Here is a 23290-nt window from a genome sequence, read left to right on the forward strand (position 1 = left end):
TGATCTGATTAAACCTCGGGTGAACTGACAGTGTGAGGATGCATATCCACCGTGTAACAGCAGGTTCCTACATACTGAGACAAGCTTAATTTTGAGGCAAAATTAATGGCAGAATAGCATCAAACCGATGCGATGAGAGATAAATCTGTCAGTTTTATTTGATCACATGTTGGCTTGCCCATAAAAAGTGTTTTTATTCTTGTCAGCTCTTCCAGATATCTATTAGTCTAATACAGTATGTTTTTTTCCTGCCAGTCAGAGAAGCACCATAACATAAGCTCCCAATAAGTGAAGTATGAATGTGACAGTATATTCACTGCAAGACTGCACTTGGTGTTCCAAACTGTCATTCATGTGCCCTGTATTTTACCAGAGAGGTTACTGAAACAGAGCAAACCCATCATTCTTCTAAAAATCCCTAATTACACCTTATAAACTTGCCAGGAGATCGGCCCAGTAGGTGATTGTGCATTGGTATAAAAATGAAGTATTTCCTAGCAAACTCAACATTAAATTTCTAAAAAGATAGGTAAACCTCGAAGGGAAGATGGGAATTTGCTCGGCTGCTTTTGAACAAAAATGCTTTCTGTTGACACAAGCCATAATGTTACTATTTTTAAGAGTTGTCTGCTGCTATAAAATGTATCAACCCTATTAAGCACAGGCCAAACTAGGATACATCCCTATTTAGTCAGTTTGACATTGGATCAGTAACAATTGTCCACCATCTTCTAAGGTGGTACTTGAAATGTTGGTTAAGACGCAAGATTATTTGAAACCCCAGCTATATACAAGACTGAACAGTTTTTGTGCCATAGCTCCAGGTTAGTCTCAAAACATGTCCAGGTCATAATACACCAAAGCCAGTTAAAGATAAAGGGCAAATAAAGGCCCACTGTGGATCACTTTATACACAACCTATCTTTAGGTACAGATGTATGTCTGTAAAGCTACTCAAAGCTAAATATATGATGCCTGACAAAAATCAATCATGACCACCATTCAATAACCACCTACAGCAGACCAGGAACACTATGTGCAGTGCCCCCCAACACCAGACAAAGGGTTGGAAAAGATAAAAATCAGTATGGAGCAATGGCAAGCCGTCTTCTAGAGAATGAATGTTGATTATCAAAGGAGCTGCTGTATTTTTTGCCATACCCTATTTATTTTCCAAGACCACCCAATTCTCAGATTTGGCCCAAAACAAGGTGCATCATTTTTAGCTCAATCTTTTCCAATTAAGTCACATGTTGTGATGCATTAACATTAGGGGGCTGATTTACTAACCCACGAATCCGACCCGAATTGGAAAAGTTCCGACTTGAAAACGAACATTTTGCGACTTTTTCGTATGTTTTGCGATTTTTTCGGATTCTTTACGAATTTTTCGTTACCAATACGATTTTTGCATAAAAACGCGAGTTTTTCGTATCCATTACGAAAGTTGCGTAAAAAGTTGCGCATTTTTCGTAGCGTTAAAACTTACGCGAAAAGTTGCGCATTTTTCGCGTAAGTTTTAACGCTACGCAAAATGCGCAACTTTTTACGCAACTTTCGTAATGGATAGGAAAACTCGCGTTTTTACGCAAAAATCGTATTGGATCCGAAAAATTCGTAAAGAATCCGAAAAAATCGCAAAACATACGAAAAAATCGCAAAGTACCGATCATTACGAAAAAAACGCAATCGGACTCCATTCGACCCGTTCGTGGGTAAGTAAATCAGCCCCTAGGTATAGGTTTGTAGAACAGTCAAAATACACACAGACTACATCTTACCAGGCACGCCATCTTGCATCCAGAAACTAATATCGGTCCCTTCAGCATAGTCATAAAGGTTGGTTATGTTGATAGGCTGCAGAAGCTGCATCACTTCTGTCATTATGGCTCGTGCTTCTGGTTTCCCACTGAACTGCATACCAAGGGGCATGAAGGTACCAGTATCCGACTCCATCACAAGGTCAATGTTAGAGATGTTTTTCTGTTCAAAAAATAAATTCATTTTTTAGGATACATTTGGTAAAGGAGACATACATTATAAAAATATAAATATTCTGAATAATTCTTCATAAGAAAACATATATGGCAGTGCTGTGAAAATGTGTTTGTGCGTAAATAAAAATAAATACACGTGTGACAATGGGAGGTAAGGACTTGAAGCAAATCATAAATGGGAAAATGGAGCAAAGCTAAAGTATCAATGAAACAATCTTTTGTTTTGGTTCCTTTTATTAAAGGAAAGCTAATTAACTAACTCTTGGCCATACTGCTCATTTGGAAAGCACTTCTGTCTGGGGCTGCACCTTGCACCACAATATATACCCTACAGTGCACCTAAATTGCACGTCTGACATGACGGGGGTGAGAAGTAAGGGATCTGGTAGTGGGTGCGACACCTCCCCACCTGTCCCACTGCTGAATGCTGTTAGTGCTGTTTTCATGGGCCGAATGTAGGTTTCTGCACTCCCAAACGCAAAGCTGGAGAGCTCAACCTACCCTTTATCTCTTTCGACACTTAGGGCTTTGAGAGTAGATTGGAAAGTCACTGAGGTCTTTTACTTATCTCCTTATGAAATGTACAGGAAAGCTGTTTATTACATGGCTTTTACTGTGACCATGGTTGTAGGACTTTGATATATATGGATGTCTAGCTTGTAAAGCTTTTCTTGACATTCCAATCCTATTATTTTTACTCAAACACAGTATGTATCTACAGATGTGACAAGTTGCTTTTTTTCTGTGCCATCCTGGAGATGCACTTTCTCCCTCCCGTTATACTTACGGTATTTCAGGGTTTCGGGTGACAGAAATTCTTGTCATATGTACCTTGGCAGAAGTACATGAATAACAACAGAAATATGTGTATTGTTGTCATTAGATGGTCTATTAACCAGATCCCATGATGCTACAGAGTTTTGGCCTGTTAAGTGCCTATCGTAAAATGCATTTTAAGTTTAGCTTTGTAAAACATACAGTAAATAGCCCCCTGGCAATATTCCCCTCCAAAAAAGCAGGGTGTAACAAACTTCTTCACTCCAGCCAATGCCTGGTCATTCCTTTGATATCTCCTTTTCTAACCTAATAAGAGAAGAGAATGTAGAGATGGGGGGCAATATTAAACTAAAGGTGGCCATACACGCACCGATAATATCGTATGAAACCTCGTTTCGTACGATATTCGGTGCGTGTATGGTATGTCGGCGAGTCGACCGATATCGCAGGAACCTGCTGATATCGGCCGACTCGCCGATCGGACCAGTTGGAAAATTTTGATCGGGCGCCATAGAAGGCGCCTGATCAAAATCTCCCTTCAGAGCTGAATCGGCAGAAGGAGGTAGAAATCCTATTGTTTCTACCTCCTTACCTGCCGATTCAGCCCTGAATGGTGTGTGGCACATCTGACGATGTTTCGTGCGACCGATGGTCGCACGAAACATCGTCAGATCGCCACGTGTATGGCCACCTTAAGCACTGCTTGGATCTTCTTACCCTTTCCTTGTAAACTGAGGTGGAGAATTCATTTTATTGTTATTTTCTTTCTTATGACTTGATCATATCTCCAAGGGTTCGCCTATACCATTTTAACTCGCATCCCAGTAATCTGTTACTAGTTAAATTAGAAACAAGAACAATAAGAGACTATTTCCTGGAATCCAGTGGTTAAAGGACATTTATTGTGAAGCATTGCGTAATTTGCTGGCGCTATATAGGTGTCCTGGACACCTGAAAAGAATAGCTGGGGCATTGGCAGTGGTGTGCAGCAGGAATACCACCCTGGATGACCTAAGGTAAGTGATGATGGGGGGATGTCTAACACATTGGCACCTCCAGTTAATTTCCCCCTTACTTGTCCTTTAAGATTTAAGACGTAGAGTAATTGTTAAATCAGAGAAAATCTGTAAACTTGTTAGGAAGAAAGTCACAGGTCACATGTAAAAGACTAGATTTTGTGACACGCCAGTAATGGAAGCTACACCACTGATGGTCCAGTAAAAATAGCTGGAAGGAAATTCTGTCAGCCAGCAAGCCAATTAGGGAGATGGTTTGATTATTTGAAAAAATGAATTGGACGCAAAATCAATCAATGAAAGAAAAAGCAAACACAATGGCACATTCTATTAAAAGAGAAAAGCAACATTTACAGAACCAGGCTGCTGCCAAACGCCAGTCTCTGGTATCTTTAATACTGATTCCATTGTTGAGACTCTTATTTACAGAGCAACATTAATACATTTCAAAGTCTCCAATGCTAAACCACAAACCATATAAGTAAGGAGTACGATAGCTAAACAAAGATATATTAAGTGAAGCTAGGGGGGAGAGGTGGAAAGTCTCAATATCTTCAGATATATCAAGGGAATTCATTGCATTTTAGAATATGGCAGAGGTCTTCTAGCAGAGTGTGAACTTTAAACCACAACATTCTATTTTAATATACATTCCAACGTTGTGGTAGACTAGACAGGCCAAATAGTTTTCTGTGTTCCTTAAAAATGTTATTTAAAAAGTCCATTATCCAAGTATCATGCAGTAAAGAAGTTTAACACCTGGGATGTATAGATTGAGCAGCACTCACAAGCAGTTTTTAATAGAAATGATAAAAGGACTAGGAGGTTACATATAGCTAAGATGGACTTTACCAGACTGTTTAATTACATAGGGCTAAGAGAGATGGGCATTAATGGCATTCAACTGTACATCTAACGGTGCCAACACTTTGGCCTGCTGGGGCCCGCTAGGACCATGCAGACTGCTCTGGTATTCTTGTGTAATGTATTGTTATCTTGAAGAGACTGAAATGTTCCTGCTGTGCTGAAATGTCAGGCATGGCAATGAACTATGATTAGCTGTTTACATCAGTTCTCCCTGATTACAAACTAAACTACATGAAACGTTCATTCTCCACTTGACAGTTCTATTTTTGTATTCATTTAAGGACCTCCAGAGGAAGCTCCTATTATTACTGGCATGGGGTATCTGAAAAATAACAAAGAATAAAAACTCTTTGTGCACTAACTTATAAAGTAACCGTCACCATGAATTAATTAAACATTATATTCATTCCACATTTACAGTATATATATAAAGAGAGAGAGAGGCAGACAGAGAGACAGAAATACAGAGAGAGAGAGTCAGACAGACAGAGAGACAGAAAGAAGGAGGGAGAAGTTGTAAATTCACTTACTCCCAGGAAAACTTTAAGAAGGTATTTGCCTGTGTTATAATCACAGCAGGGTTTTCCACAAATAGGCATTCTGCAATTTACACAATACATGTAAATAACAAAACTGCACCAGCTCACTTGTTTGCTGGATAGAGAGTTTGCAGCCCTCCCCTATTCCAGAGGTAATGATCAATCACAAGATGTCTTTTCCAGCTGTAGTAAGCACATTCTGGGAGAGATATACCTTCCCTTAAGATAAATCCTTATTTATAGGCAAACAATCCTACTCTGCTCCTTGCAGTGGCAGGCAGCACCCCCAGTCCCCCTGGGAGTTCCTAACACAGACAGGTTGCCTTCCTGCCCTGTGCCCTGCTCTAAAATATCTTTCCCTCTGAGTGACCCCCCCAACACCAGTAGGTCTCAGGAAAGCCCTTGTCTAATCCCACAGCCTGTTTATTGGCTGCTCACTTTAAAGGAGAAGGAAAGGTAAAAACTAATTAAGCTTTATCAGAAAGGTTTATGTAAATACAGCCATAAGCACTCACAGAAACGCTGCACTGAGTCCACTATCAAAAGAAACACAGGATTTCTCGTCTTTTTTTGTCTATACATGTACTTCAGTATCAGACTTTCTCTCTCATTACCGTGGCCAGAATCTGCGAAGCTCTCTCTGCTTTCTTTTCTCCTGCTCCCCCCTCCCATAAGAACTCACTCCCCCTCCCATCAGAATGTGTGATCTGAGCTATCATGGGCTAGAGCTGCAGCAAGAAGCTATGTAGACCACAGTAAAAAGGCAGCTGTTATGTTAAACGAATGGAGGGAGCTTCTAGGGCTCTTTACTCAGGTATGGTAAAGCTTTCTGCAGAATAAATGTATTTATTAAAAAAAACCACATGTGAAATTCAACATTTCAGTCACACTGTGTACCTGAAGGCTACAATAAATGACTGAAATGTTGCATTTCACTCTTTTTTTTCTGAAAAAAATGCATTTTTCTTAATGCCATTTTTCTAGTCCTGAATAGTGCAGTTCTACACTTATTTATATTGCTGTGCTATTGGCAAACAGGTGATCTAACATTTGTATTTCTGTTTATTTCTTCTCTATATATGTACAGTATATAATGAATACTATCAGCATATTATTGATCATAGCCTGTCTAGTTTTTTTCTGTAAGAGTAAATACTGCTGTTAGTTTTCCGTCACAAAAAATATTTAATTTTGATGTCATGATATATTTTCAAAGAAATTTGGATTTTAATTTACTGCTGCTTATTCTATTGAGGCCTCCCCAGGCAACAGCAGTAAAATCAATAGATCCTAGGGATGAACAAAATTATTTTTTGGTAAGTCTGGAAATGCTAGAAATGTCATTGATTTATTGGCAAGAAAACATAACCTGAATATGTGGCTGGAAATCATTTGCCTGCATTTTCAAACTGCTCCGATAAACCTTGCTGAAATTCAATCAAAATGCTAAGATGTCTCATGTGCTTTCAGAATACAACAAATATTCCTTCCATTCTCCATTATAGCAATGTCAAATGCCAGTGAGTTGAGTGACATGCATACTGTATCTAGCATAACTGATGAATATGGCACAAACACTACTCCAACCTAGGGTTGCCGGGCAGGAGTGACGTCACAGGGGGCAGGGAGGAGGCGGGGCTGTGATGTCACGCGGCAGGGAGGAGGTGGAGACATGACGTCACAGCGGGAGGGGCTATGGCACGCCGATCAGTCAATGAGTCCTGCCCAGTTTTACTAATTAGGGAAATCAGGCAGGAGATTTTGACCCGTGCAGCCCTTCCAAAACTGAGCTGTCCGGGTCAAAACCGGACAGGTGGCAACCCTACTCCAACCCCATAGTTCATGTATCATTTTTGGCACAACCCATAGATTATAGGCTCTCTTATGGGTAAGGCGCTCTGGCCTCAAGTCTCTATTTAAGCTGTATTGAGGTGTATTAAGGTGTTCTCCTCAATACGCTATACAGTGGAAGTTTGTTGGGGCTTGACAGAAGTCATGCCAATTTAGGAGGAACAGTCCTTAAAGTGATACTGACACTGAAAAACTAGACTTCAAAATATGAACATGAATATGTACATAAAGGGGCACAAAAAAATATGAATTATTAGTATTCAGACTCGTACATTGATGAATGGGCACCAAAAAGTTCCCTATAGGTCATGTTGATCATTTTTCACTGATAGGGCTGCTTGTGTAAGTAATTGTTACTTGAAATCCCTAAACCTGACTGTTTTACCAACCTGACTGTCCCTCAAAAAAACAGGACTTAATGAAAAAATTTAAGTAGTCTGTACACAAATTTGTGTAGTCAGAGTGAATTGGAGGCATTGGCTAAATTGTCCAGTTTTTTAATATCCAAATATTGGCAGATATGCATGTACGGAGAGTTCACCTTTAAGCTGTTTGATAATGGAAAATAAACTTGCCATTTGATTACTGGTACATTTTACTTGGCCCATTAACTTTCTAATTCTTCCTTATTTCCCTTTATTTCAGGGAACATTCTGCCTAAATAATTAAACGTTTACTGAAAGTAGAACAAAGCTATAAAGAAGAAAGATGCATACGAATGTATCTGTGCCTTCACTCCCAAGGATAAACAAGCATTTATCTGCCATGAACTAATATCTCCAAATACAAGCATAGAACATTAATATTTTATCTGGAATGCGCTACGTGAAATATTCGCCGCGTCCGTTTTGCAAGTCATAAAAGTTAATAGGTACATGTACTTTCTCTGTGATAGCATTTTCCTCTAGATGTGTATGGCTGGTTATACAATGTCATAACTTGAGGTGTAAATTGTCCAGAAGACGAGAGGCTCTGTTTCTTAACACGGAAAGCACAGTTAGCTGCAGAAATGAAAACAAGTTCTTGGGATCTTGCTAATTAAATTTAATAAGCTGGACTAACTCATAGGGGCTGATTTACTTACCCACGAACGGGTCGAATGGAGTCCGATTGCGTTTTTTTCGTAATGATCGGTACTTTGCGATTTTTTCGTATGTTTTGCGATTTTTTCGGATTCTTTACGAATTTTTCGGATCCAATACGATTTTTGCGTAAAAACGCGAGTTTTCCTATCCATTACGAAAGTTGCGTAAAAAGTTGCGCATTTTGCGTAGCGTTAAAACTTACGCGAAAAGTTGCGCATTTTTCGTAGCGTTAAGTTTTAACGCTACGAAAAATGCGCAACTTTTCGCGTAAGTTTTAACGCTACGCAAAATGCGCAACTTTTTACGCAACTTTCGTAATGGATACGAAAAACTCGCGTTTTTACGCAAAAATCGTATTGGATCCGAAAAATTCGTACAGAATCCGAAAAAATCGCAAAACATACGAAAAAGTCGCAAAATATTCGTTTTCAAGTCGGAACTTTTCCAATTCGGGTCGGATTCGTGGGTTAGTAAATCAGCCCCATAGTGTTGCCATCTTAAGGCTGCTGGAACTCCGGACAAGGGCGGGAGTTGACATCACAGGGGTGGGGCTTTGACATCAAGAGGAGGAATGAGTGACATCAGGGGCTGGGACCATGAAGCCAATGGCAATTGGTGATTGGCTGGTTGTCATGTCAATGAAGACAAGTCCTATCTGGATATCCTAATTTGGAAAACTTGGCAGGAAATGTTGACATAGACAGCCCTTGTGAAAACCAGGCAGTCCGGGTCAAAATTGGACAGGTGAAAGGCAACCCTACTAACCCCTGTGTTTCATTTACCAATAGTCTGCAAGCAAAGGTACAAGCCATGAGCAAGATGAGAACCCTTTCTTAGACAGCACTTTACCAGTGGTTGAACCTTGGTAAGTTTAACTGAAGAACTATTTTTTACCCAAACACTTAAATAGACACACAAAAAATGCCTATGTCTATGGCACTTCCAGCACAGCCATTTAGCAGAAAACAGCAATGGACAATAGTGTAATTGCTCCTAATACTAGTGATTCTTTTCACCACTCCATTTATGTCCAATAATGTGCTTTTTATTCACTAGTATTAGGAGCAATGACAGGTGACAGGGTTTGTTGTTGGTCATTTGTTGGGTATCACCAAATCCAGGATTGTGTTTGGGATTCGTCTGAACCCCACACTTCTTCCAGGATTCAGATTTGGTTCAGTTAAATACTTAACAGGCAGATGTGTTAAAATGTATGATTGCAATCTTGTACTTGTGCCTTGTTCTTGGCCCATTCTACCAATTTTTTAGACCATATAGACCATAAAATGTACCTAGCGGGGTTCCTGTGGGACCCTTTATAGCCCCCTCCTTTAGGGAATTTGGAACAGTAAAGATGAAGCCCAATAGATTCCCCAGGTTTCATGTCTTTCCTCATTACACTTTAGATACAGGGTTGTTTGATGGTTAATAAATACTAAAGAGAATCGCTATGTTCACCTTAATAATTCCATGCTATGTGTCTCAAAAAATGTATTATAACAATAATATTGGTATATAATATTCCTATTAAATCAAAATTATAACTTTTACATGGGACAGATACTACTTTCATTAGTAATTACATATACAAATAACTTTAAAACCACTGAACATTGAATTTACATTGGAAATTGCTTACAATTACATTTCTTTTATTAGGCAAAAAATATTTTTGGATGGAGATGCCCTGTAAATTGGTGCCCCCCCCCCCCAAACCGTGATGCTGCCTGCCCTCAGGGAGCCCACAGCATTGGCACTAAAAAATGAGGATGAATTAGGGTGACATTGGAAGAAATGCTTGTTGGCTTCACTGTTACTTGGGGTTTTCAAACACCTGTAACATTACTATGAGCTAACCCAATGTTGAACTAGCCCCAAAAAGGTTGGGGGTGTAGTAGTCAGCTTTTATTATATTTCTCACTTTACAGATGTCAGCAGCAGTTTTCAATACAGCAGGAACTTATCCTTTTTTAGTGGGGGTTCTTTTCTCCAGGACAAATTACTGAAAAATGATAAAATGCCTTACCTTGTGTAACTCATAATACTGACTAGCACCCACTCCGCCTTGTTCTTCTCCAGTCCAGAGAACTAATCGCACCGTCCTTTTGGGTCGGAGACCTGGAAAAACGTTACTTGTTAATTAATAATGCAAAATGTAATTCATTTTAGTGTCATGGAAAATAATACTGAAAACTCAGATCCCACAGCCTATCTGAATAAAAAAATGTATCCTTGTGAGCATCCAAGACTCAGTTAGTAGAAATATATCCTATTTTGTCCCATTTCACAATATCTGTGTTGTGTCATACCAAGATCTAAACCAGGAAGTGGATACCTATATTTTAGAAAGCTGCCAATGTGAAAAAGGAACTTGAGCCTGGTCCTGTATTCCCTACTATGGCAGCTTATCCATTTGTAGAGAATGAGTTATACTCAAGTCTTCAGTCAATGTCTGTGCTGACCCAAGCCCAGGCCCCAACATCCCCCCCCCAATCACAGCTCCAAAGTTAAGGAGGAGGAAAAAGGTAAAAAGTATGCTATTTGGTAGCTCCATGTGGACTGCTGGCCTACAGGAAGCTCTGCTTGGAGTAAAACTGTGTCTCCGTGCTTGCAAATCTTGCAGAAATGTAAAAATGGGCAATTACTTTTGAGGCCACGGGGAGCAACATTACAGGGGGTGGTGAGCAACATGTTGCCCATGACCTACTGGTTGGGAATCACTTCTCTAGTGGGAGGTGTAGGAAAGGCTAAACCTTCCACATCCATGCTAGAAGATGAGCTGGACACTGCATTTACATATAAACACTTTTTTCGACTAAAGAGTGGAAGGCAGACATAAGTTACATTGAAAAGATCTGATATAAAGTTTGCTAAATCATCTTCTAGTTCCATAATACATTTTTACACAAAGCCACATTTACTGCAGGAAGAGAGGCTTGCATGTTTGACAAGAAGAGCAAAAGGCGATTTCTCCACTGTGCTCCAAAAATGTCACTTGCGTGCCATGTTTGGTTTCTCCAGGGCAGCAGGAAGCAATGCAGATAAATTATATTTGTGCAAATATTCTGCAGGAGAGTAAGCTTTGATGATAAAGAGAAGATATAGAATGTTTTGGATGTGTCTTGGGGATATAAATCGCATATTCGGACACACTTCCAAAGGGGATTTGGGAAGAAATTTGTGACTTGCCTGATTCTGACTATTCCCTGTGTCACATTTAATAGCAAAGCTGGATCTGCAGCTCATTACGCTCATAAAATACAGACACACAGTAGTTATACAAGGTGTAAGCTATAACTATTTATAAATTACTTCCCAGATAAGGAAATGATAATTACCCTGTATTCAATTGTAAGGCTGTTTTACAGCGATTGCTTAGACTGTTATTAGGGGATTTGAAATAGAAGCATTTTATAGCCATAAAATATCACCGTTGAGTTAAGAAGCAGACCTCTCCGGCATCTCCTTAATCCACACAACACCATTAATTAGGCAGATTTATTTTGCAGTAGAGAGGATTAAGCAGCTGCACTCGCTTTATTTTCCCTATAACTATCCCCACCACAATGTAGTCATGGCATGTAGTGACGGTAAATCATCACACTATTTTAATATATGATTGTCAGCCCATACTGGAAATGAAAAAATACAATATTTTATGCACTACACAGTTTATATTGCAAATACAAAAATAAAATCTGCTTTCTAGTCTAAAAAAAGTTCATTATAAAAACACCCCATATTATTGCATCAGCCTTAACTGTGCATGGTCCTTCAAGATCTGTATTAGCAAACTGACAGAAAAGGATCCAAAGACAAGGGAAGATGGCACCTGTGAACATGGCTGCGCAACTCTGCAGTTTTATGGCACGTCTACACACAGGGAAACTCTGGCGGGGGGAGCCACATTTAGCTGCCCAATTGTTGGTGAGCCACACAAGCATGAAAAAAGTTTCCTGAGGAAGCAAAATAAGAGCTGTGATTGGCTATTTGGTAGCCCCATGTGGATGCTGGCCTGCAGGAGGCTTTGCTTGGATTAAAATTGTGTCTCTGGGTTTCCAAAACTTGTCTCCAATTTAATAATGGGCACCTACTTTGTGGCCACTGGGAGCAACATCAAAGTGTGTGGTGAGCAACATATTGCTTACAAGCCACTGGTTGTGGATCACTGGCCTAGGATGTAGCAGGAAACCTGCCATCACAAAGTGCCACCTGTAATGTTCCAAAATATTGCTTTATTCATTTACTAGGCATTTATTAAGGAGTGGAAACTACCACATTCCTTACTCGGCGAAAGAAAAATATATATCCTTTGCAGATTTCAAAGTAGCACTGCCCCCAGTTGCCCAAACTTTAGAAAACAAATGGTAGTGAATTCCCTAGGTTTTCCAAAGAGAAACTACCTTCGGATATAATCTACAGCCATAGCAAACTTGTTTTAATATTTTGTAGGGAGTTTAACAATGAACGAACATCTTAAATGTTATGTTATAATGAAAACCTTACCAATGTGGTTGCCAAAGTGTTTCTTCACATGTTCCTATACATGTGCCTATATCTATCTGTTTGCTATCTTTTCCTATGCATGTGTCTATCTTTATCTGTTCTTATACATCCAAGGTCAGTTCCTGGAATGTTCAGAGGTACTGTAGGACTATGCTTGGCATATGTGGCATCCATTGTCATTGAAGGGACAGAATGGAAGGAATCTGCCAAAGGGGCTCATTAAGTTACAGAATTCCTGAAAAATTAGGTAGTAATGAATGGTTCCGTAGATAACAGTAAGAACTCAAGAGATGGACTTTTAACTACTGTAGGAATTCAGAGGTACTGATCCAGGGTGGAGATTGATTAACCACATTGAAGATGATCAGATTTCTTCCTGCAGATAAAAGAAGTGCTTCAACCCCTCATACACAGTATATGTCATGCACTAATTAGGAAATAGCTCTAAACCCCGACTAAATAAAAAAAAATTAATGGAAGTATATGTATTGTTGGGGTGCAGGGTTCCATTCCATAGTGGGCACTTGCTGTGAAAACTTTATATGTTTTCCCTGTGAGAGTTTCCTCTTGGTACAGGCAGGTTAACTGGCTCCTAATAAAACTGACCGTATTGTGTGAGAATGTGAGAGGGACCTTAGATTGTAAGCTCCATCACTGATGTGAATCACTGTAAAGTGCTGCAGAATATGTTGGCTCTGTATAAACAAAGGATAATAATAATGCCACAGTACAGGGAAAGTGCTACACAAGAAAAAGGTAAATGAGGTTTTTAAAAACTGGTAAAAATTTGCTGTAGGTGTTTTAAATCACAGCAGCCAATCAGCAGGTAGTATTTATTTGTCATTTGAAAAACTAATATCTGACTGGTTAGCAAGGCTTATTATGCATGCCCAGTTTTCATAGGGTGTATTTATGACTGCACACACTGCCATTCAACTAAACTGGCTCAACTAAACTGCTCAATTTCCAATGAGAAATCCCTGGATATACTGCCCATGGTTGGTAATTCAATGCTGAATTGTGGCTAAAAAATATGGTGAATTGCTCTTAAAGGAATACTGCCATGGGAAAACATTTTTTTTTCAAAATGCATCAGTTATTAGAGCTTCTCCAGCAGAATCCTGCACTGAAATCCATTTTTCAAAAATGTGGCTAGCCATATTCTTCATTTCCCAGGGTGCCACAGCCATGTGACCTGTGCTCTGATAAACTTCAGTCACACTGTACTGCTGCGCTGCAAGTTGGAGTGATATCCCCCCCCCTCCCAGCAGCCGATCAGCAGAACAATGGGAAGGGAGCAAGATAGCAGCTCCCAGAAGGTATCAGAATAGCACTCAATAGTAAGAAATCCAAGTCCAGCTTGGGACTCCTCCAGTTACATGGGAGAAGGAGAAACAATAAGTTAGCTGAAAGCAGTTCTAATGTGTAGCGCTGGCTCCTTCTGAAAGCTCAGACTCAGGCACAATGCACAGCAGGCATCTTCTGTATGTATGTCTGTATGTATGTATTCCCCATGTCTGGGTGGGGTTTCCCCCTATACCCCAAACATATATAGCCATATATATATATATGTAGGCAGGATAATTGGCTCCTGATAAAAGTGACCGTAGTGTGTGCATGAGTGTATTGCAACTCCGCTGGGGCAGGGACTGATGTGAATGACGGACGGTCTGTAAGGCACTGGGGAATATGTTGGTGCTATATCATTATTTATTTCTATAGTGCCAGCAAGTTACGCAGCACTTTATAAATAATAATAATAATAATGCATTTGCACTAATATTCTTTGCTTTGTACAAACTTTCATCTGGTCAGTGAAATTGGGCTGTCATATTCTTTTAGTACCAAAATCAAAGTGCTCCAATTAAAAGGCTTTCATGATAAAACACATAATCAGAATATCTTTTTCCTTACAAAGAGGAATGACCTGAATGACCCACTCAATTAAACATTGTTCGCCTCCTTCCCTAACAACACTCGTTAATACCAAATGAAGAACTGATACACAGTAAATGCTTCAGAATATCCTCTTTGAAGAACTTTCCTGCTTAATGTTCTTCGTCTAAATGAAGAGAAAACCTATTATTTAGAAAATGATTTTCATTAATTGGATGTTACTGAAAGCAGAGGAAGATAAAGAAAGCAATAGCTCAGAACCCGCATTTGGTGAGGTTTTGACAGTTTTCACACACAATTAAATTATGGGACCAAATAAAGAACATTAAGGTAAAATGACTGTTTTATATTCTGCAGGTAAATACACATAAAGGTTAGTAAACATGCCAAACAGAACTGTAAATACACAGTATGCAGAGCTGCCAACCTACGCATGCCAGTGTCTCGGGGTTATGTTGAAATTTTTTCTCGATACCTGGAAGTGATGTCATATGGTTACGCAAAATCCCTGCTGAAGCCGAAAAAATGTACCTGAATCACCGAACGTTTACTGCACGTGTGCCCATAATTCCTGGCAGCCCTGAGTATGCATAGGATGGTTTATTTCCTCTTACATAGGCCTTATACTAAAGCAATCCCTCTCAACATTTGAAAATCAAAAGTCTGGACAGCCCACCCATTTCCTGCCCACTTCCACTGACTCCTCCTACTTTTGAGTCTACTGTCTTGGACTCTCCTCTGAAACAGGGAGGGGCTGGATATTGTGCACACTAAGGGGCTCATTTACTAATCCACGAACGTCCGAAAAGCATCCGAATGCTTTTTTTTCGTAATGATCGGTATTTTGCGACTTTTTCGAGCGCTCAATACGAAAGTCGCGACAATTCACGAAATTTGTAATGGCAATGAAAAAGTCGCGACAATTCACGAAAGTCATAATGGCAATGAAAAAGTCGCGACAATTCACGAAATTTGTAATGGCTATGGAAAAGTCGCGACAATTTCCACAAGTGGTAACAGCTACGAAAAAGTCGCAAAAAATACAAAAAAGTCGCAAAATGTTCGTTTTCCAATCCGAATTTTTCCCATTCGGATTCGGAGATTAGTAAATCAGCCCCTAAACATTCACTCTTTATATTTTTACTTTCATACAGTATAAGGCAGGGGTGGCCAATACGTCGATCACGGTCCACCAGTCGATCCCCTAGTGGATTTCTGGTGGACCGCGATCAAGCCGGGGATGCGGAAGTGCGGCATTCATGCCGCATTTCTGCATTCCGCATACTTACAGTCGATCGCGACCGCGAAAAGTCTGGCCACCCCTAGTATAAGGGGTCATCAGGGCCAGAACTAGGGCTAGGCAAAAGAGGCAAATGCCTAGGGCGCAATGGTAGGACCCTAGGCACATACCTATTCTGCCTCCTGTAACTCTGGCTCTGCAAGCAGGTGAGTGGAGCAAGTTGTGGGCAAACATGCAAGTGGATCAGAGGAGGAGGCGATGGTGGGGGGAGTTGTCTGTAGCAGAGGTGGTTAGTAGGGGAGCCGGGAGCGACAGGTGTGGGAGGGTGAATAAAGGAGGTCAAATGTCTTGGTCCCCCTTTCCCTATGGCCCAATTCTGGGGGTCATTTATGACTGCAGGCAGTGTGAAAAGTGCAATTTTTGCTGTGTTTTTTTTTGACCATAATGCAGCACATTCACCATAATTTCACTATTATTATACTACATTTGGAGATGATGTGTTAAATGAATGCAACTGAACTTTTTTTTTTACGCATATCGGCTACAAGTTGCAGCACAAATGTTTGTAGTGGGGATAGCTCACTTCCAGTGGTCAGACGCAAGTCTGCTGTGCCTATTGCTCCACCACACTGAGGAAACCCTGGAATTACCACCATGTTCAAGGTAGCAGTAGCTCCAGCATTCCCCAGCATCAACTGGCACACTTGCCAGGGCCAACTCACTGGTGCCAAGTGCACCTATAGGGACTTATCATATAACTACAGTTGCTATCAAGCAAAAGGTACAAATGAAAATAAATTGCTTGAAATGGACTTTATTGGAGGTTGTCTTCCCATAAATTTGTAGATTTTAGGATACTGGCCTTCCGGATAAGAGATGCCTTCCTGTATATATATAACTGTAACTACAGAGGAGACCCAGTGTAATGTAGGGAGGCCTCAGATAAAACATAAATTGGGTATGCTCACTCTGCAGGCCCTCAGCTGTTGAATTATAACTTATAACCTCCAAATAGCAAGCTTTGGCTATTGACTTACTTTCTGTAATGACTCTTAGTGGCAGATTTATCAAAATGTGGGTTTAGAGCCTACCCACATTTCTATTCATTCCTATGGGATTTTTAGAAGTGTATTAATCAATGTGTAAAAATTTGAACTCCCCATTTTATCAACTATTAATCTCTAAACTCACTCACTTGTGGAGCACATTTATCAGAGGCTGAAAATGAACCAAATGTTTAAAAAATGACCCCCTAAAATTCCTTTAAAAAGTAATATACAGCAGTCTTTTAGATAAGCCCCAAGGATTTACCATCAAAGGGAACTATCAAATAGTAATGTGGCCAAAGGGAAGTTGGGGCAATCCCACCATATGAGCTACGTGCTATTTTATTAGACAAATAATGAACACAGGTACGATTTTTTTCTCCTTCTCATGCCAAATTCTATTTAGTTGGCTTATTAAGCATTTTGCTGCTATGGAGATTTACCTTTCGGCAGAAATCATACATTCCTTTTTTTCTAAATGGATTAGTCGGGAGAGGGGAAGCAGATAATCATATACTCCAGAGGAAAATGGACCATGAGGTGGGACGCACCGGGGACTATAGATCATTTCTTTCTGTCAGCGGCTGAGACAATGTGCAATCAATTAGAGTGAAGCAGACTCGGAGTCAGACCATCAGAGAAATCTGTGGGACTGGAAACTTTTAAGGTTTAACTCAGAAAACAGCAAGAACTGAAGGAAAGTGCACCTTGGATAAAAATCAGCCTTGAAAAATAACACAGGCTGTTATCCTGCCTCCTTTGTGTGCTGAAAGGTATTCCCGGAATTCTTTTCCCAGCTTTGATGTTTATAAACCTACTGCTTAGGAAAACACGAAGGGTTTATGTGTGCGGAGTCGGGGCAAGACACCACGATAAAAGTTTTGTTCCCCCTTTTTATCTATTTTTATCCAAAATCTGGAACAAGTTTACAGCCCAACTGAAACCCCCCCAAGCCCACATTTTCTGAGGCTTTACAACATTAACATTCTTTTCTCTCTAGTCTTTTTATTCTAAAAAAAAGGCAGCAGTAAAATGACAGAGATGTGCAGATTCCTCTTGTGAACCATAGGGAAGAAGGGGGCCAGAGTTACAGAAGACGGGGTCCCTGGTAAGGCAGGACAGCCCCTATAAAGAGGCATTAATGGCATATAACTGGTTGTCCAACCTGCAGCCTTGCAGCTATACAACTGCCGCCATTTTAGCTTGCGCATTGCTGATGGACATGTATAGATGGAGCAAACTTTGCTTCACCTTTGAACCATGGTACAATATTCATTACAATGTTTAAATGGAATTACACATTTTGACATTGTGTTCCATCTAAGAGAATTGTCTGAATGAATCTGTACATACCTCAAATTCTCTGGCTCAAGGTATTGCCCTTTCTTACTTATCCTAAATCCATGGATGACATACAGTGGCTTGCAAAAGTATTCGGCCCCCTTGAACTTTTCCACATTTTGTCACATTACAGCCACAAACATGAATCAATTTTATTGGAATTCCACGTGAAAGACCAATACAAAGTGGTGTACACATGAGAAGTGGAAGGAAAATCATACATGATTCCAAACATTTTTTACAAATAAATAACTGCAAAGTGGGGTGTGCGTAATTATTCAGCCTCTTTGGTCTGAGTGCAGTCAGTTGCCCATAGACATTACCTGATGAGTGCTAATGACTAAATAGAGTGCACCTGTGTGTAATCTAATGTCAGTACAAATACAGCTGCTCTGTGACGGCCTCAGAGGTTGTCTAAGAGAATATTGGGAGCAACAACACCATGAAGTCCAAAGAACACACCAGACAGGTCAGGGATAAAGTTATTGAGAAATTTAAAGCAGGCTTAGGCTACAAAAAGATTTCCAAAGCCTTGAACATCCCACGGAGCACTGTTCAAGCGATCATTCAGAAATTGAAGGAGTATGGCACAACTGTAAACCTACCAAGACAAGGCCGTCCACCTAAACTCACAGGCCGAACAAGGAGAGCGCTGATCAGAAATGCAGCCAAGAGGCCCATGGTGACTCTGGACGAGCTGCAGAGATCTACAGCTCAGGTGGGGGAATCTGTCCATAGGACAACTATTAGTCGTGCTCTGCACAAAGTTGGCCTTTATGGAAGAGTGGCAAGAAGAAAGCCATTGTTAACAGAAAACCACAAGAAGTCCCGTTTGCAGTTTGCCACAAGCCATGTGGGGGACACAGCAAACATGTGGAAGAAGGTGCTCTGGTCAGATGAGACCAAAATGGAACTTTTTGGCCAAAATGCAAAACGCTATGTGGGGAAAACTAACACTGCACATCACTCTGAACCCACCGTCCCCACTGTCAAATATGGTGGTGGCAGCATCATGCTCTGGGGGGGGCTTCTCTTCAGCAGGGACAGGGAGGCTGAGTTGATGGGAAGATGGATGGAGCCAAATAAAGAGCAATCTTGGAAGAAAACCTCTTGGAGTCTGCAAAAGACTTGAGACTGGGGCGGAGGTTCACCTTCCAGCAGGACAACGACCCTAAACATAAAGCCAGGGCAACAATGGAATGGTTTAAAACAAAACATATCCATGTGTTAGAATGGCCCAGTCACAGTCCAGATCTAAATCCAATCGAGAATCTGTGGCAAGATCTGAAAACTGCTGTTCACAAACGCTGTCCATCTAATCTGACTGAGCTGGAGCTGTTTTGCAAAGAAGAATGGGCAAGGATTTCAGTCTGTAGATGTGCAAAGCTGGTAGAGACATACCCTAAAAGCCTGGCAGCTGGAATTGCAGCAAAAGGGGGTTCTACAAAGTATTGACTCAGGGGGCTGAATAATTACGCACACCCCACTTTGCAGTTATTTATTTGTAAAAAATGTTTGGAATCATGTATGATTTTCCTTCCACTTCTCACGTGTACACCACTTTGTATTGGTCTTTCACGTGGAATTCCAATAAAATTGATTCATGTTTGTGGCTGTAATGTGACAAATGTGGAAAAGTTCAAGGGGGTCAAATACTTTTGCAAGCCACTGTAAATACATATAAAGGGAAGACACATCCCAAATTCACTTCTATTAGTATAAAACTCACTGTAGTACAGGTATAAGACCTGTTATCCAGAAACCCATTATCCAGAAAACACCAAATAATAGGAAGGCCATCTCCCAGAGACATAATATTAATAAAATAAATCAGATTTTTAGATTTTGACCATTTCCTTCTTTCTGTAATAATAAAACAGTACCTTGTACTTGATCCCAACTAAGATATAATTACCCCTTATTGGGGGCAGAACAGCCCTATTGGGTTTATTTAATGGTTAAATGATTCCCTTTTCTCTGTAATAATAAAACAGTACCTGTACTTGATCCCAACTAAGATATAATTACCCCTTATTGGGGCAGAACAGCCCTATTGGGTTTATTTCATGGTTAAATGATTCCCTTTTCTCTGTAATAATAAAACAGTACCTGTACTTGATCCCAACTAAGATATAATTACCCCTTATTGGGGGCAGAACAGCCCTATTGGGTTTATTTAATGGTTAAATGATTCCCTTTTCTCTGTAATAATAAAACAGTACCTGTACTTGATCCCATATAATTAATCCTTATTGGGGGCAAAACAGTCCTATTGGGTTTATTTAATGTTTAGATTTTTTTTTTTAGCCTTAGGGGCTCATTTACTAACTATCAATTCGTTATTTTAAACTTGATTCGGATTTTTTTAAAAAAAAGTCCCAGAGAAAAAAAACGCTGCAACTTTTCCGAGTGTCTAAATGGCTAAAAATCCAAATTTGCCAGATTAAAGTTGCCAAGTTCATGTAGAAGTCAATGGTAAAGGTCTGTTCCCTTTCCTTGAAGTTCTTTCTTTGTCTCAAAACTTTAGAGATTTCGCTGGTTTTTGTCCAAAACCCGACTTTTCCAATCGTTGTAGCAACAATTCGATAAAGCTGGGAAAGATTTTTCCTTGCAACTTTTTTTTTAGTAAATATTAGACATTAGTAGTAAGTAATGTCAGTCAGCAGTTGCAAAAGCAAACAAGGTTCCAAGCTGTATAATAAAGGATATAGATTGAGTGGATGAGAGGATCATTTTTTACAAACCCCTGATAAGGCCCCATCTAGAACATGATGTGCAGTTTGGCCCCCAGTGATCAAACGGATATTAGTAAATTAGAAAGAGTCCAAAAAAGGGCAGGCAAGTTGGTAAAGGGTATAGAAAGCTTAAGTTATAAAGAAGGATTGGCCAAGTTGGGGTTGTTTACACTGGAAAAGAGGGACTTATGGGGATATGATAACTATGTATAAATATATAAATATAAGCTTTATTTACCAGGTCCTTTTGACAGATGCAGGTGTAAAGGGGTAAAACGAGAAGGATTATTTAATTAATTTGTGTTGTTGACATTGTGCAGGTCCGGCCAGTAGGTGGCAGCAACTTATAAAGTTGACCACCAGAGGAGTGTGTAGTAATAAAAGAAACAATAAAACTAAGTTGGCTAGTCAGTTAGGCAGTGTTGGTGTCAGGGAATGAAACATATTTTGGTAGGGAGAGAGTAGGCTTGGATGGAAGTGATGCAGTGGAGTTCAGTGAGTCTGTTATAGTTTTTAGCTGATTAACTGTAACCCCTAATTCCCTGGAAAACAATGGGGTAGCTGTAGTTTATAGATGTAGCAGTAAATATGTGTCATTAGGAATTCTAATAAAAAACAACCAGGGAGTTCATTGATAAGCTGCCTGAGCGGATGACTGCATGGTGACTAACCTACCCTACGGTCAGGCTTCCCATCATATGGTAACAGTTATTAAACCCACACACCGCATCCAAGAAACAAAAAACAGAGCAACCGGAATTCTAACGGCTGTTTAAAACATATTACATTTTCTATTTATAAATATTTACCAAGATCTTTAATAAGAGACAGCGCTTCCCATGATATAAAGGCTCCTCCACCATCATCCATGGCTCCTTGCCCAACATCCCAGCTGTCCAGATGGCCACTAACAATTACAACCTAAAATGGAAGACAAATAACACAATATATATTTTATTATTGAATTTTTTGCTGCTATTTTTAAACCAGTTTTAAAACATATGTGCTTAATGACTGTGTTTGACTCATTGGACAGGATTCTGGTGCATCTTGCTCACTTTCATGGGGTCCAACCATTTCTTTTTTTGTTTTTTGACCTGGAACATGAAGAGCAAGAGTCGGAAAGAATATTTGATGGTGATGTAATTCCTTGTAGAGCTGTGAAACCCAGCTGGACAGCGATCCGCGGAATTCTTTCATGAGGTAATAAAATTAGCAGAGACTTCGCTTTAGATTTATCAGGAAGGAAGTTTTTATAGAAATCATCCACTGAAAAAGCCAATCTGAATTTAGGGCAACTGGTTGTGATATCAACGTTCACCCATAGTGCGCCGAATGTGTAACATATAGGTTTTCTTTTTTTTTTTTTTTAATACTTTTTTATCTTGAGATAAAATTGGTTTATTAATGTGTGTCCTCAACCCAACATACTTTCCAAGCTGTGTCTGTACAGCACTGCTAATTGCCAACTCATGCTGGAATCAGGCCGTTAGAGCAGGAAAAATCTGCCAGTAACTCATGGAATACAAGTGATGGTTGTAGCCAGAAAGATAGTTGCATAGTTACAGTACATAAAGTTCATCAAGTTAAACCCTTCAGAATTAACCCAAGTGCATATATACATATATATATATACAGATACTTATACAGACCTATCTATACATTAACATATACACTATATATACTGATATATATCCTAAACTAACTGTAGATCCTGCAATCACAATAGCCTTTGATATTATGCTTATTCAAGAAGCCTCCAAGCCCCTTTTAAAGGCATTAACAGAATCTGTCAACACAACTTCATTCAGCAGGACATTCTACAACCGCACTTGTGCTTCAATTCCTCAATTTAATGCCATTTTTAATGCAAGAAAGTACTTTACTTGCTTGAGTAGCCATTGACTGACACTGCATAGAGTTACACAGCTTGTTATCCACAAAAATCCCCAGATCCAGATTAGGGACACCTTGTGGCTTAATATTATGTAATTTTTACCAAAGTACATTCAATTGCCCTTTTTTTGCTAACAATACTGGTCCTAGAAAATGTTCCCTTTACCACCACTCTTTTTAATCTATCCTTCAGTCAGTTCTCTATCCAAGTGCAAATATTATTTTCCAGACCAATATTCTTTAATGAAATCAGTAACCTTCTGTGTGATACTGTATCAAATGCTTTAGCAAAATCTAAGTATATCACATCCACTGCCATCCCAGAGTTTAGGTTCCTTTTCACAGTCTGATAAAGTCTGGGAAGATCTATTATGCACATTGTTTCCTACAACTGATGTCAAACTAACAGGCCTATAGTTTTCAGGCTGAGAACAGGATCCCTTTTTGAAAAGTGGCACTGCATTAGCAATTTACCAGTCTCTCTGCACCACCCCAGAG

General features: G+C 39.8%; 1 protein-coding gene across 4 annotated transcripts in view; it reads right to left on the minus strand.

Annotated features, from left to right (window-relative positions):
• Positions 1–23290, minus strand: part of cpq (carboxypeptidase Q) — a 200866-nt gene that overhangs the window by 17955 nt on the left and 159621 nt on the right. For all 4 annotated transcript variants that reach the window (XM_004915138.2, XM_031904128.1, XM_002943782.3 and 1 more), the window contains 3 exons: positions 21706–21817; positions 10159–10250; positions 1782–1983 (listed from right to left, as the gene is read on the minus strand). In XM_004915138.2, the coding sequence (XP_004915195.1) occupies positions 1782–1983; positions 10159–10250; positions 21706–21817 (406 nt within the window). The remainder of the gene's footprint in view (positions 1–1781; positions 1984–10158; positions 10251–21705; positions 21818–23290) is intronic.

Source organism: Xenopus tropicalis, chromosome 6 (assembly GCF_000004195.4).
Source record: "Xenopus tropicalis strain Nigerian chromosome 6, UCB_Xtro_10.0, whole genome shotgun sequence".
In the NCBI taxonomy this organism is placed as follows: Eukaryota; Metazoa; Chordata; class Amphibia; order Anura; family Pipidae; genus Xenopus; species Xenopus tropicalis.